The sequence below is a fragment of the Microtus pennsylvanicus genome, chromosome 19 (assembly GCF_037038515.1).
Source record: "Microtus pennsylvanicus isolate mMicPen1 chromosome 19, mMicPen1.hap1, whole genome shotgun sequence".
Taxonomy (NCBI): Eukaryota; Metazoa; Chordata; class Mammalia; order Rodentia; family Cricetidae; genus Microtus; species Microtus pennsylvanicus.
Genome location: NC_134597.1, coordinates 13319993 through 13335927, shown reverse-complemented (window position 1 = coordinate 13335927; position 15935 = coordinate 13319993). Strand labels below are relative to the sequence as shown.

Below are 15935 nucleotides of genomic sequence, written 5' to 3'. Positions count from 1 at the left end.
TTTAAAGCATCTAAAGTTTTAATATAAAAATATGTCATTTTATTGACAGACACTATTAAATGTTCAGCAATCTTTTGTTAACATTCATCAATGAGTTCACAGTACCTGTTGTTAAAATGGAAACGAAGGTAACGACACAGAAGAAGATGACAAAAATCATGTCTATTCTCATTTGGAACCAGCGTAAGGTTGCCAGATACATAAACCAGTTGGCAGTGTGTAAATTTAAAGCTTTGTGGAACAGAGTTTCAAAGTAAGGCTGGCGTCCAAAGGCACGGAGTGTCCATAGTCCTTTTAAGCTCGTAACGAGGTGAGTGAAAATTGGACTCCTGCCTGTGAATATCCCATAGGAGATAACATGAGCCTTTTAATACAGAATAAAATATCACTACCATGTTTCTAACAAAGATCAACTTAGGAGAAACAACACCATAAGCATCACTGGTCAGAGGGGCTCTCATCCTAAGACCAGAGCTTACTTTGTAATGCATGGCCGTTCCCTTTTACCTGCCAAGGATGGGTGACAACTTAGTACAGAGCAACTGACAAAGATTTCTTGACATGAGCCTTTGGTTTCCACAGACACCAGCATGAGCAAGCACTCCCCCCCACACATTACCCCACCCCACTCCCCCCCCACACACACTATCCAACCCCACTCCCCCACACACTACCCCACTCCCCCTACACTACCCCACCCCACTCCCCCCACACTCCCCCCCACTCCCCCCCCACACTACCCCACCCCACTCCCCCCACACTACCCCACCCCACTCCCCCCACACTCCTCCACCCCACTCCCCCCCACACACTCCCCCACCCCACTCCCCCCACACTACCCCACCCCACTCCCCCCACACTACCCCACCCTACTCCCCCCACACTACCCCCCCCACTCCCCCCCCACACTACCCCACCCCACTCCCACACACACTACCCCACCCCACACCCACTGTTATATATTAGAGATGAAAAGCAGAAAACTTTCTCTCTCTCTTTTTTTTTTTTTTTTTTTTTGAAAGCAGGATAATGGAGATGAATCATAAAAAGCTCCTCTGGCTGCCTTAAGTCCAGGGAGCCCTGCACATTCATTCCATGCTGTACCTTCAGATTCCAGTTGTTTGAGTTGTTGGGAGGTATGAAGAAAATATGCCCTCAGTAAGATAAAGGCCACTAATCCAGGCACGGTTGCCAGGAAGATATAGGGCAGTAAAATCGAAACGACTGTTATAGCTCCGATCACAATGAACAGCAACTGTGGGGTCAAAGAAAGCATGGTGGTGAGTGAAAATGTCCCTTTCTAAAGTAGTGTACTGGGAACATAGCTGCACATGTTCCTTTAGCTGTTCCATTCTGAAGAAGGAATCGGGCATTTTCCCGGACAATGCTATCTCAAAGCCAGTTTTTCCTGGTTTCATGGAAACAGTTTTTAAAATGGTTTACTCCCGTCTCAAAACTCACCTACCTGTATTGTAATAATTGGAGATATTCCAATTATTTAATTGGAGGAAATTAAGCATTATTTTTCTATCCATACTGTCAAAATGAGTTTTCACTACCAACCACAGGCATCTCTCAATATTACCTTCCCAAATAATTAGAATGCTGTTGGCAATACTTGTATGTGTTTATCAGATGGACAGTCTACATGACATCAAGCCTACATTATTTTTAAAAGTTAGACATCTCCTAATATTTATTTCACAATAGATAATTTGAATATGCAAACCATAAACAATCATTTTTAAACCAACCTAGGGCAACTTCCCTAAGCCAGTGAGTGAGCCGCTGCTTCACTGGTTCCCATGGGCTTTCGAGCTGGTGCCCTGTCGGGGAACGCTGAGGGTGGATCTTAGATCTAGAGAAACCTTTCTGTTGTCTGCTGCTTCACAAAGCTCTAGCAGCTCTATGACTTGAGCTGAAACTGTTCAAGCTGCATGGTACTTGAAAGCCATAATAAATGTAAAGTCTTCAATAGGTAAGATAAACATTTGAAAATTATGTCTCCCAGATTTCTGAGGTGAACTTGATAGAAGATGCTCAGTAGACCATCAAAATAAAAAAAAAAAATTATCGCTCAGTACCATTTTTAATGCTTTAGCATACAGACCCAGATATATGTTCACAGTCCAGCGAGTATCTAATTATATTATATTACACTGTGTTGTATTTTATTAGTATACTCATATTATGCACCTATGATTTACTTTCTGGAATGTGAAACTAATGGCCAGTGTTAAAGACACACAAAATCACACTTTTGAGCACCTGAATCAAAACATGGGTTAAAAAATTCCAACAGGTGCTGCTACTGCTAAGTTATATCTTTACACACAGCGATGAAGGAAATCCAAAACACAGTTCACCTACAACAGTGTATTTGATTATGTCGATCATTTCAGAGGAGGGAAACCAACAGCTGGTTTCTCTGTGTGTGCTGATGTTGCTTGTGTATACACATGAGGGTGAGAGTCCCTATACTTTTATTCAAGTTCTTTCAATATAGTATTATTTTGGAGAGAAGAGAAGGGGACAAGTTATAATTATGAGTCATCCCAATAAGGGCAGTGTTGCGTTCCAACTATCTCTTCAAGCAAATTTGCTCTTGAAGCATCAGGAAGTCTTCAGAGAGCTCAGAGGCTGTGTCTGGATCAGCAGGCAAGGCTATCAGCTTACAACTGCCCTGGGTCCTGTGACCTTGGAGTCCTAAAGTGGCTCAAGGTGACTTTCATTAACTGACTGGAGAGTCAGCCTCACAGCACAGCTGTGTGGGAGATCTAGTCTCTGGGGGCAAGCCTTCGCAGTTTCTGAACATTTCTTTTCCTTCATGTTTTCAACAAGCCATCTTCTTTCCTCCGTTAAGCCTCATTTTGTGGGACACTACCTAATTTGTATTGCTCATGGGTAAGGCTGGAGTGGAGTGGAGTCTATCCAGAGACTCATCTATTTCAGCGTGGGGCCTAGGATATGGAGGATTTTATGGCTATCCAGCTAGACAGACTCCCATCTAAAGGAGGGCCTGACAGGAATAAACAGATCCAACTACTCACAGAGCTGGTTAAAGTTCTGACTTTTGAAGACTGTTCTCCATAAAACTTAAGTCATTAACCAGGACTTCAACTATTATAGGAAAAATAAGCAAAAATGTACTTGCTTCTTTTTAAAACTATTAAGCAAACTTTATGGCAAATAAAAACCCTTCATAATGGTTATTCTGTACAAACCTGGATGAAGTCAAATATTGTAAGAGGCAGGAAGTCATCCAAAATTGCTACATCTTTGGAGAATCTGTTAATAATCCCACCTGTGATACAAATAAAAATTTTCAAAAAAGCAATTACTTTTAAAAGGACACCAATGTATTTCATATTAAATTTGATTTACAGCAAAAGAGTTTAGAATAAGAATTATCATCTAATCATAAAATCAAGGATTTAGCAAATATTAGCATTGCTCAAAATTCTAATTATGTATTCAAGTTATTGTCTTCTACTTTGAACTTTTATAAAACACAGAACCCTCTACGAGTCAGCTCAAACCAATGTCGTTAATCAGGTTGTTTTATGATTAAGGTTAGGCATGGTTGGTAATCCTACCACTCAAACCTCACTTCTGCTGCTCTGAGCTTCAAGGTTCTTTAATGGATGTGCTCTCATCCTCTCTACGTTCATCTCCAAGACACAGGGCATACAAACCCTTCCATCTGAAATCTATGCTCTCCAGAAGCAACTCTCCAGAACCCATAACTGTCTCCTTTATTTAGTACATCGCAGATGAGATTCCTTTTTATTTTATCTATCTTCTTCACTGACAGTCTAAGCTTCAACCTGTATTCTAAATTTCAGACTCACACATCAAAGTCTTGATTGCCTCAATGAACTAAAAAATCCCATGTCTACTACATGCCTGGGACAAAGCTGGGTACAGAGATAACAGAGGTAATTAACTCACTCTCCTTGTCCTTGAGGAATTGATTGTCTAAAAAGGAGCTAAACAAACAATTTGATAGAGTGTAACATAACACTATGACAACATTGTAATAGCTAACCTTATCATTCACTAACTATTAGCAGCAGGATGAAGTCCAAAATTCCTTGTTTGATATTTAAAATATTTAATACTTTTCCTTAATTTGTCCTTAACTAACCTAGGTTTCTCTAGTCAAATACTCTTTCAGTAAGTGTGTCTATTGTCTAGACAGTCTACCGTTTCCTACCTTTCTGCTTCACCTTGTGTTGTTTCCTTCTGTCTAAAACCCTTTCTCCTCATCTCCTCCTGTCCATTTCGTACCTCTTTCCTGGCTCAACTCATGCCCTGTCTGCAAGATAGATTTGGTATTTGCTGCATCTGGAAGCAATCTCTTGCTTTCCTTGTCTGCATGCTGGAGTGACAGAGACTATGTATGTGCTATATCACAGTTGCTTGTGTGTGCACCGACACCTTTCTCTTTTCCAAAATGGTAGACTTTTGAGGTGGATAGGACTATTCCATGTTTATTTTATATGACCCAAGACCAATGCAAAAATCCTTAGTAGATATGTGACATGTATTAGTTAACATATTATTTAACATATTCATTAGAAAGAGTGGTGTATCCTTCCATAAATAACTCAGAGAATGAATGTACACACCATGACATTTATAATTATGATTTAGAAACTGAAAGCTTGCTCTGGTAAAAGAGTATCGTCAGATGATACTTTTATTTGAAATTTTATTTCAACCAGTAGTGTTCTATCCAGTATAACCACACTTTGCTGAGAACCTATATTATGTATCTATATGGGCACAAAGTCATTTGAGTGTGACAGGGTGAATAAAAGTAGCATAAGAAAGTCAAAGAGTAAGAGAAAATTAAGATCAAGGAAAAACAAAGTCAATGTGCAATTTTGAATAGCACATCTATGAGAAATTCCAAGTAGTTGTTGCCAAGTATAACAGAATAACTAGGTAACAGAAGGAGAATCATAAACCATGAATCTAATAGCATTTTTAATGCAAAACAAAATTTTTATATACAACAACAATGAAAAAAATGAGGGCAGGCCAAAGGGAGGTGTTCTAAGATCAACTTGCTATTTTAGCTATCAGGAGGGTGAATAAGGAGGAACACAAACAACAGATGAAATTTTGGGAAGACAAATGAGAAAAGGAGAATGTGTGCCACTCACTAAGAGGTGAAACAGAGAAGGCTGGAGTGCACTGTGAGTGGATATTAGGGGAGCAACAAGGAAAAGTGCACTTCCTTGGCGAGCAACCTCCCACAGAAGGAAAGGACAAAAAGAAGCCAACGTTTATTTCACATAGGCTGTTAGCAGTAATAATAACCATTTATGCATGGCCAAACTAAACCTCAAATGTTTGTGTCCTTTCCACTGTGATTCATGGCCCATGTTTTAGTATGCTAGAAATTGGGGAAATCCTTACCCGCTTGGGTTCTTAGAATTCTATAGAAGCAAACCCACCAGATCAAGTGAATTGGCAATTTCCTTTATTTCTAAAATTCTTAGAACAAAAGAGTATGGTCAGGAGTATATGTGAATGAGGCAAACCTTTGGTGAGATATAAAGGCTCAAGAGAAAAATCTCATTATCTTTCTAGTACACCAACACTGAACTTTGGTCAAACTATGTGTTTTTATTCTGAGATTTTTTAAAAACAGACCAAGCTAAGAAGTCTCAATTCTCTATATTTAGTGTAATTTCTATGTCATGCCTGACATCTCTCCTTACTTGTGAGTACCTTTGGGGCAAGAATGAAATCCTATTCACGTTTATGTGACAGGCTTTCCCTGGTTTAGGGCCTTATAGAGGGATCTCCGGTTACAGCCATCAGGGCATGTAGGAGACTCATTATCTTCACAGTCTTTAAATATGAGCTTATCCATAGAAGAATCAATGCAACCCGTTTTCAAAGATGCTTATTAGCACAGATTTTCAAACGTTTGGCTCTCTGCCCCAATTCTCTTACTTTCTGTGACTGTAAGTACAATGGTGTCAAAAGGCTTGATACCAAGTATCGTGTACTGTAGCTGTCTCAAAATATATTTAAAATCTTCCCCTGACCCCAATGTCCTTTTATACATTTGTATGACTACTTTGAAGAGTCTCCTGAAACAGTTATTTTCCCCATCAAAGATACTTTTCATAGCAGAATTTTCTATTTTCCATGACAACTTCAAATTTCTTTCTCCTGGGATCAATCTTATCGAGGAGAATATAATGCCTGGGGAAAAGTTGGATCAAGTATGTGAAACAAAAAAGGCCAAGTTTTCCAAATGAGGTGCTTCTACTGAGGCTACTGCCTTCCTGTCAATCACATTATGACAAAATGAGTTACCCTATTAGGGTGATACAGAAATACCAGTCACAATAGGTCTCATTGCCTACAATATCTGAGAAGTGTGAAAGAAGGAGCTGAGTAAGGGGCAGATGCCTGTGCTCAAGCCCATGCTGCTGTTAGATAGCAAATGAGCAGGGAGTTCCATTTTAGACGCCTAATCCAAATTACCTGCTTTTAGTGTGTTCAAGGTTGACATTGGTGCATGAAGAATAGAATGTAACATTTTCTGGTGTAAAATTCTTGCTGCTGTGATTAGTGTATGCACCAGGGGCAAACCTCTGAAGAGGCCCAAGGCAAGCAAAGTGTCAGCCACTCCCACATAAATGTAAAAAATGTAGAAGAAGCTTGTATGGGTGATAATCACAAGATAGGTGTTATTTGTAGCTAAAGTAGCATTTTTCCCATCATGAGTAGGGTTGCTGTAAAACAAAAAAAAAATAATGGTTATTATTTTACAACCAAACTTGCAACTGAATCATAATAAATAATAAATAAATAAATAAATAAAGAAGCATGAATTATGGACTTAAAAGAGACTATCCCCATAGGTTTATAACTTTGGTCTTACCAAAAAAGTTTTAAGTTTTCTGATAATGGAAATAGATACAGTTGATACTGATTTGAACAAATACTTAGTAGAAACTATTAAATGTAAAATGTTCCTTTATGTATTTTCTTGCATTTCATGGAAACAGAAAACAACTAATTTTTAAAAGATAAGTGAAGACCTGAAGGCACTAAACAGCTTTCAACTTGAACAAATTCAGGAAACTTTATGGATCTCCTGAGCATCCATAGATTTAGTTACTAGTGGAACGAGAAAAAGGCTCTTAAAATGTATCTTTACTGAGCAGGTATGTATTTATTTTTCTTGTCATTAGTTTGCTATAACAACCACTTGCATAAAACTTATACTATACTAGGCATCATATAAACCTAGAGCTAGGTTAAAGTAGATGTGGTAACATGCATGAGATACATGCACATACTACGCAATTCTACATATGGGGCTTGAGCGCAGGATTTAGTATCTTTGTCCTGGAATTCATCTCCTAAGAAACCGAAGAATGACTGTAACTTGTTTTTCTCCTCTCATAATTTGGAGGAATGTGTAGGTACAATTAAACATAGCAGATATGGAAATACTTTAGAATCTCCAAATGGAAACAAAACTCAATCCACAATAATGTGTAGAATACTCACTTTTTAACCAACCACAACACAAATAAAGAAGCAGCCACCTGAAATGGAACAATCCACAGTTGATTTTTTTTCTACATCTTTATCTGTGCTTCCCACACTCATTTCTAAATTCAACACGGCAACAGGCTCAGTGTCTTGGCTTTGTACTTCTGGAGTCAGCAGCTACAGTAATTGTTTTAAGTGACACTATCAGGGTAAGTTAAGACTCAGCTACTTAAATAATAAATTTTATTTTATTTTATCTTACTAGTTTTAAAAATGAAATTGAATGACGTGATTTTAATCATCATGTTTTCTCATTGTATACAAAGTCCCCATGTACTGTCTTAGTAAAAAAGAAAAATTTTGTTTTCTTAAGATTCAAGTAAATACAGAACAACAAAAAAATCCACCAAAAATCTGGGCTTTTGAAAAGTCTTTGTTCTTATACAAATGTCTTCCTCTATCTTCAGACTAATGAAATTACTCAAGACTCTAGATAAGTCACATGCGCTGAGACACTCAATTATTACACTCCTTCTATGTTCCCACTAGAAGAAAACCACTGGCCACACTCTGAAGAGAAGCAGATCCCGGAAATGCGTATCTCTGAATGGACAGTAGACAACTCTTCTAAAGAGCTGCAATCCTCATTCCCCAAAGTCATCTACAGGTGGCAGGTCGAGGGGGGGGGGTTCTCCATTCCACATCACCCACATGTGCATGGGGAAGGTCAGAGATGAGCTAGGTCAGTCCAGGACTGTACCAGCCAGGGACCTCACAGAGAGGCCAAGGCAAGAGGTCCTAGATGGTCCCTTACCCCAGCCGTGGAGCCAGGACATAAGTTATTGTTCACATTAAAGAATCATGTTCCTTGTGTACATTTTAAGCAAAGGAAACGTCTCGGGATTGTATGGGAGTAAAACTTGGTTGAAAATTTGGAAAAAAAAAAAAGGAGCGGGCCTAGTTCCTAATGTAAAGTTATTTCCCAGCTGCCAGGTGAATTCATCAATCCAAACTGTTTTATCTGACAATAATAAAAGCATTTTTGAAGACTTGGTAGGAGGCCTTTAGAAAAAAGTTTTGAGGGTGAAAGAAACAACAGAGTAACTCTATCATTTCACTCTAGAATGCTTCAAGGCTATAAGATTCATGTGAATTTTCAAAGAGGGATACTCCTAGATGATTAAGTTATAGCAGCAACAAATTAAATAATAGCCATTTTCCATTAGTAAACTGAGGAGGTTAAACATGATGCTTTATTACATGGAATGCAGTATATTTTAATTCATAGATTTTCATGCATTTTGTATGACAAATAATGCCCTAAAATACGCATCCATAAAAAAATAAGATGCTCTGAGAAGACTACCATTATTGAACAGGAAAGGTAGTATTATGGAAACACCCTATGTCTCTATCTTATTACTGAAACAAAGCCACTTAGCAACTCCTAATTAACAAACTAAAGAAAGAGCAGTTCTCTGATGTAGGCTTAAAGGCTGTAAGACAAAACAGTGACCAGGATCTTCAGATGCTGCACTCAAAACACCCTCTGGTTATTGTAAAGGAAACAGGAAACATCCCTTAATCCACTGTTTACATTTTCCCTTTCTAGTCCCGGATACACTGCCAAGAAGGGCCACTAGAAAGAGTAGCACAATGGAAATTTTAGTCTATTTGCTTAGTGTTAATAAGAACTTATAAAAGACATAGGTTTTAGAGGAAATGTATGAAATGTACACTTTTCCAAAATGACACATGACTGAAAATGTTAGCAAATTAAATATTCAGGTTTTTTTCTAGTTTAGCATATGAAGAAACAAAAAAAGACAGGATGAACTACTAAATTTATTTCATATTACAAAAACAAATCATTAAATAAATGCTATAAAATTATAAATATGAATGGATATACAGCCTTTATTAAGGTTTAAATTAGGTAACTCACTTTGATGGAAGAGGATATGCATTTTGATGTTTCTTTGGGTATTTTCATCATTAAATATAAGGATCTATCAGTGCTTATAAAAACTAAACTACCATTGTGGACTGGCACCTGTACTACAGTGGAATATACCAGGAAACATTCTAATAGTCAAAAGAAGTTTAGTCTAAAGGAAAATGGATGTAAATTTTGATTGAAAGAAAGTAACACAATTATAGATATTAGCATATATATTGTTTAGCTGTACAAGCATACACATCATTTTAAAACTACGATATTTCTATCATTGCTCTTCTTGTTATTCAGCACTTTGAAAGTTACTCAACTGGCCAATGTCTATAAGATATTGGAAAAAATCATGCCATTAGATTATTTCCTGTTCCCAAGAGGACATGACTGAATTTTGCCCATCATGACTTTCTTTCCCTTCCCTTTCCTTCCTTTTCCTCCTTCCATCCCTCCCTCCCTTCCTCCCTCCCTCCTTCCCTCCCTTCCTCCCTCTTTTCTTCTTCTTCCCTTCTTCTTTCTTTCTTTTAGTAATAATGACAGCTCAGTGAACAAAGGGTAGTTACATAGCATTTGCTTTCCTTTCAATAGTTAATTTCTTGACTAATGACAAGATGATTTTTTTCCTTAGGTGAATGTTGATGGTTTGGATTGAAAACGACCCTTAGGCTCATGTGTCTGAATACTTGGTCTCCAGCTACTGCACAATTAAGGAAGGCTCTTGAGCTTTTTATTTGCTTTCAGAGTGTGCATGCAATATGAACATTGCCCTACTACCCTGCTGTTATGACAGGCTCCAAGAATATAGAGCTCTCAAACACAAGCCAAAATTAATTCTCCTTTCTTTTCTTACTGGGTGATTTATCATAGCAACGGGAAAAGTAACAGAGTGAAGGAATAATATTGCGTACTTGTGTAGCAGGTACACAATTAAATACAATCAAAGCATTATGTCATTGTGGAAGTCACCCAAGCCTCCCTTAATGGAAGCTGCCCGAAACAAGGTGCTACCAATGAACAAGAATCACCACCATGAGTCACCACCTGTTTAGTTAATAACTGGACTAATATGCAGAATTCTTTTCAGTGCTTAATTTCAATTTATTCAATTTCAATCAGTACTCCTGATAGTCTGAGCCTTCAGATCTTAAAAACTAAATATATTAAGATATAATGAATGAAATGAGGATTATAGGTAATAAAACTATACTATACTTGGGATTCAAGCTAGCTGTGTGAATTTTAGTGGCTCTTATCACAAAAACAAAAAATATGTTATTTGAGATGACAGTTGTGCTATTATCTTTGCTATTGTAACCTTTTTATAATGTGTATGAACCTTTAAATATGTTGAATATATTAAATATGCCCAATAAAATTTATTTTATGACAATTCTTCATATACAGTATTTGTATTAAAGTATATTTTATGTTATGCCTGAAATACTAAAATATCAATAGTAATTCTAATTGTGAATTTTTTAAAAAAATTTTATTTACTTTTTTGTGTATATGTATTTTGCCTGTATATCTGTCTATGCACCACATATATGTAGTACTCACAGAGGCCAGAAAAGAGCACTGGATTCCCTGGGACTGGAGTTATACACGATTGTGAAGCACTTGTGGGTGCTGGAAATCCAACCTGGTCCTCTGGAGAAACAGCTAGAGCTCTTATCCACTGGGCCAACTCTCCAGCTACCATTGGCTTTCAGAAGCTATGACCTATCTAGGCAGGTACCACTGACAGATTAACAAGTATTTACATGTATGCACCCATACAAACGCAATCCTTGATTTAAAGTCACAGTAACAGTTTACAAGTAAACATGCTTACCTCAACCAGAAAAACAAACACGCACCAAATCAGCACTATAAGCAAGCTTTTATGGAGAGTAAAATAGCGGAGGTATGTGTTCCATGTCGTCACTGGGGGTATCTTCACCATATCGTCAAAAAAACACTCCTGAGAAAAGAAGCGTGATTCTGAAACAAACTTATTCCATTCTACCACCGAGGTCTTATTTTTAATTCAGGGAAATAAAGGAACAACTCTCTGGGCTGTGGTGGCACACGCCTTTAATCCCAGCACTCTGGAGGCAGGTGGATCTCTGTGAGTTCGAGGTCAGCCTGGTCTATAAGAGCTAGTTCCAGGACAGGCTCCAAAGCTAAGGAGAGACCTTGTCTTGAAAACACCCCCCCCAAAAAAAGCTAGTTTTGAAAACTAAGAAACACAGTGATCTAGTAGGATAGTGTTAGCATTTAAATGATTTAAATGCTTCCTAACACAACAAGTTTGGTCAGGTGGTTGGTGCCATCAGACTGAAATTCTCAAATGTTCCTTGATTTAAGTTGTTTCAGTGATCCATGGTCAAGTGTAGTTTGGAACTTGCTAGCTATTATATCATTTATTTTAAAAAAAGATAGTTTATGTTTACATATTCCTTAGTTATTATGGATTTTTTTTAGTTATAACTTCAGTCACAAAATTCTAACACTAAATATATTTTTCTAGACGCCTTTAGGTTTTATTTTCTGAAAGATAGATTTTTAAAATGTGGGAAAAAATATTCCTTATATATTCTAAAAGAAAAAGATGGGGTTGCTCCTCATACATATCCATGAAGTTCACAAGTGGCATTAGACTTACAAAGGAATCCTGTTAACCTGGAGGAAGGTTCACTGACTAGAAATCAGATTGTAGGACTGGATTGACCTTTATTTGAATCCAAGACCTACAAGCAGCATCCTAGGATGCTTGAATGGGTATCTGTTGCTGAATTTCTCAGAACTTTATTTTCTTTTTCTGCCAATAAGAGCAAGGATATGACCTTCCATCACAGGGAAGGGGATAAAGTATGGTGCCTGATGTTGAAGTAACTGATGACCTGGTAACATAATTAGTCAAAGAAATCACTCGTTACAATGCAGACTGACAAAAATTTATAGACTTCAACTTGGGTGTTTTACTTAGAAGGATATTAAATCCTACAGATGAATTATCTTTTAGCAAATCATTTTAAGATTCTAAAAATACTGAGTGTATATTTTGGGGGAATTACTTATCCTTTGATTTGACAACACAGTGAACTCTGACCTAGAGACAGGAAATGTGATTGACCAAAAGGTAACTTTCTATTAAAGACTGGCGCCACTAAACATGCTCATCTTCTAGGACTCCATTTTCAACTTCATCTAAGGCACAAGCATTGCTTAGTAAACAATAGCTTTCCTGTTTTGCATTGCTCTCTATTTTTTAAGAAAAGTCATTTTGCTCCTTAACATACAGTGACAGTCTTTCAGTCTGAGTATTGGTGTATATATGTTGAGCTTATCATCACAAATCTATAATTTTAGTGAATTTTGATGCATGTTACGTGTTCCATGGCATTCTGTTGCAGTCTCTGGGTTAAGGGTGCAAAGTCCATTATTTACGTAAGCAACTTCAAATATAAAATAACTATTTCTGATTGTAATTGAAATATCACATGCCCCCAAAAGTTGTGAACCAAACAAGGGCTTAGTACTGAGTCCCTTTACTAGGCCCATGACACGGTGTTTGTTATTATAAATTAGTAATTGTCTGCTTTTAGTGGTTTTCTAGAACAAAATGGAGTAAAGTATGTTATATAAGCAAATAGTTGCATTTATGTAGACATCAAGAAGTGTTTCTAAACAGACATGGCCTTGATAAGGGTTACAAATACCTGGCTTCTTGACAAGAATAATTAACATTAATGCCTGAACTTGGTTAATATGCACTTTTCAATATTTCAGATTTGTTTTATGTGCTATGTTTTTGAAAGTTTTTTTTTAAAAGAACATATGCGGAGGGTACATACCTTTAAATCTTCTTCATTAACTTCTTCAGTGATGTTCAATGCACTGTCTTCAGACAGCCGTCTTGAATATATGTCCACTTCATTTAAGCTTATCTGAGGGGCTAAGGAGATCTTTCGAATGGAAGTCCTTGTCCTCTGAATGTTGCTGAAGCCCTGGGTGGGTGTGTATGTCATGAGGTCCAAAACAGACTGTCTTCTTCTGCCTGGAAATGTGGGGCCAGTGGAGATTAAGTTGCTGCGAGGCAGGACTGCCTCTCCCTGTTCAGAATCTGGAACCAAGGACAGTCTCCTTTCTTGGGGCTCATCAAAATCTTCTTCTGTGACTAATGGAGTCTTTGGCACAATGGAAAATTTCTTCATATTGCTGAAGGAATTTAGAATCGAGCTCTTCCTTTTTTCTCCATACTCTCCAGTCTGTTTAAATGACTGTTTGGTTTTGCTCCAGGTGGCAGAGGACTCATCTACTGAGAACCTGCGTAAGGTCTCAGTTAGAATTGAGCTTCTTCTTTCCTCAGTAAACTGGTCAAAGGTGTCATACCCCATGAGTTTTGAAGAGAAGTCTGGACGTAGACTTTGTAATTCAGAAAATGTCCCATAGAAATAGCTGCTGCCCTCATGCAAAATTAGTATTTTGTCAGCTTTCTTTAAGTGATCCATTTTAGATGTGACCAAAATCCTGGTTTTGTTGGCCATCAATTTACAGATACAGCTTTGGGAATATAAAAACATATAAGATTTTACTACATAAATAGTGATGTATATTTAATTTTAGCATCTTATTAATGTATCACCGCATAAAATCTTTATCATGGCATTCTGTTACTTAATATGGTTATATGGATAAATATTTCATAGTAACTATTAGATGCCTCTTGAATTGCAGCATGAAATATCATATCATGCTGTAAAGGTGATTGCTAGTAGACATAAAAAGAAATTCAATTTTTGATAAGCAATAATTATGTGATTTTAACCAAATCATTTTCTCTTAGGTCTTGGTTTATTTCTCTAGAAAATAAAAAAATATGTTAGGTGATCTTTAATGTTCCTGAAAGTTTATATTTCCACATAGCTTCTAAAATGTCAGAGATTTTCTGTTTTTAATTTTTTATTTAATTTTCTCTTGAATTTTATGTTGACTAATCTGTTTTAAAACAAAATGTAACAACTAAGAAATACATAATCAAATTAACTTTCCTCCAATAAAATTTTCCTATACTTTAAAGGTAAATCTTAAAGTGTGCTCTCTAGTGGGAATCAATTTCTTTTATCCCTTAATTATCAAAAATAAGAGCCATCACTATATCCTTAAATATAAACAATAACAGCTAATTTTATGAGAGTAAGACATTAGCTACAGTTACAATATAATAAATATAGCATGGGGTATTACATTTAATGGGATTTTCTTTTCTGTCTTAAACTAGAGAGACTTGCTAAGAACAGACTTCTAAAAGGCAAATACATTGGAAGACTGTGGTACAAGCCCATATCGCTGGCACTAAGAAGTCCCAGAACGAAAGGAGCATCCAGTTCTTAAAAATCAAAGTAGTTCTTTCCCCACAATGAAGCTAAACTCTATTGTATGTAAAGCAAAGCAGACAACAACTGAACAAACAAAAACAGCACAATGACTCCTAGAAGATCTAAACAAGAAATCCAGGCAAAAGTAATTAGTGCCCTGGACCCAATAGAACCGTTCATGTAAAATTCTGCAGCAACCTTTCCTGCTAAGGCATCACACAGAACCTGTATCATTCTGTACTACTCAAGGGTTTGTGCTCTTGTATCTTTATTAACAGCTTAGAAAATGTTTGTCTTAAGCCGAGTTGTATGTTTAACGTAGTGATGGTTACTCAGCATTCTGACTGTATAAACTCAGGGAATGGATGCAATGTCCATTACTGAGCAACTTTAGGGATTCAATATAACAGGTATGTTAATGCAAGGCTGTACTGAAGGAGATGATGCAATAAGCTTTAAGTGAGTAGAAACATGACTAGGGCCTTATATACTCTTCATTAGATTAAAATTAAGTAAGAGAAGATTCACTATTAAGATGCCTTGTGACATATGTACTTTTTCACTATAGATTAGTTCAGAAACATATGAGCAAAACGGGATTGGGAAGTGTAGAAGAGTAGAGACGGTGTTGATGAGACTTGGCATTTCATTCAGAGATCAGGGATGACATGTTCTTGGGGTTATGACTAGAAAAACAATGCTAATATACTCCATTCAGCTGAGACATAAACTTAAAATATCAAATAAAATAATATTTCTGAATAAAAGTAGCTCCAGGATACGGAGCTTCTGTTAACTCCAAGTGTTAAATGTAATGAATTCCAGAATTAAAACCTATCATTTAAGATATAAAAGAAAATAATCAGGGCTCTAGAATATTTCAACCATTGACAATGTCCTGAAGTAAAACTTTGAAATAAACAAATAATTAAGTCATTTAACACACAAACCATTTCCTACCACTTAAAATCCAAGAGGGCTGCAATGTCTATTCTAATAAAGTACTTTGTTATCCATGAAGTTATTTTTAAAATTTGAAGTCAAGTCATATTGCTAACTGCATCTCTTAGGGACTTCATACCCATTGGGCT

At 36.9% G+C, this 15935-nt stretch overlaps 1 protein-coding gene across 1 annotated transcript in view; it reads right to left on the bottom strand.

The window, feature by feature from the left end:
* Cftr (CF transmembrane conductance regulator) overlaps window positions 1–15935 on the bottom strand; it is a 139911-nt gene that overhangs the window by 36401 nt on the left and 87575 nt on the right. Inside the window, exons 14-20 of the mRNA XM_075953676.1 lie at window positions 13321–14029; window positions 11316–11444; window positions 7546–7583; window positions 6511–6761; window positions 3225–3304; window positions 1105–1255; window positions 106–333 (exon numbers count right to left, since the gene is read on the bottom strand). Coding sequence (XP_075809791.1) covers window positions 106–333; window positions 1105–1255; window positions 3225–3304; window positions 6511–6761; window positions 7546–7583; window positions 11316–11444; window positions 13321–14029 — 1586 coding nt within the window. The remainder of the gene's footprint in view (window positions 1–105; window positions 334–1104; window positions 1256–3224; window positions 3305–6510; window positions 6762–7545; window positions 7584–11315; window positions 11445–13320; window positions 14030–15935) is intronic.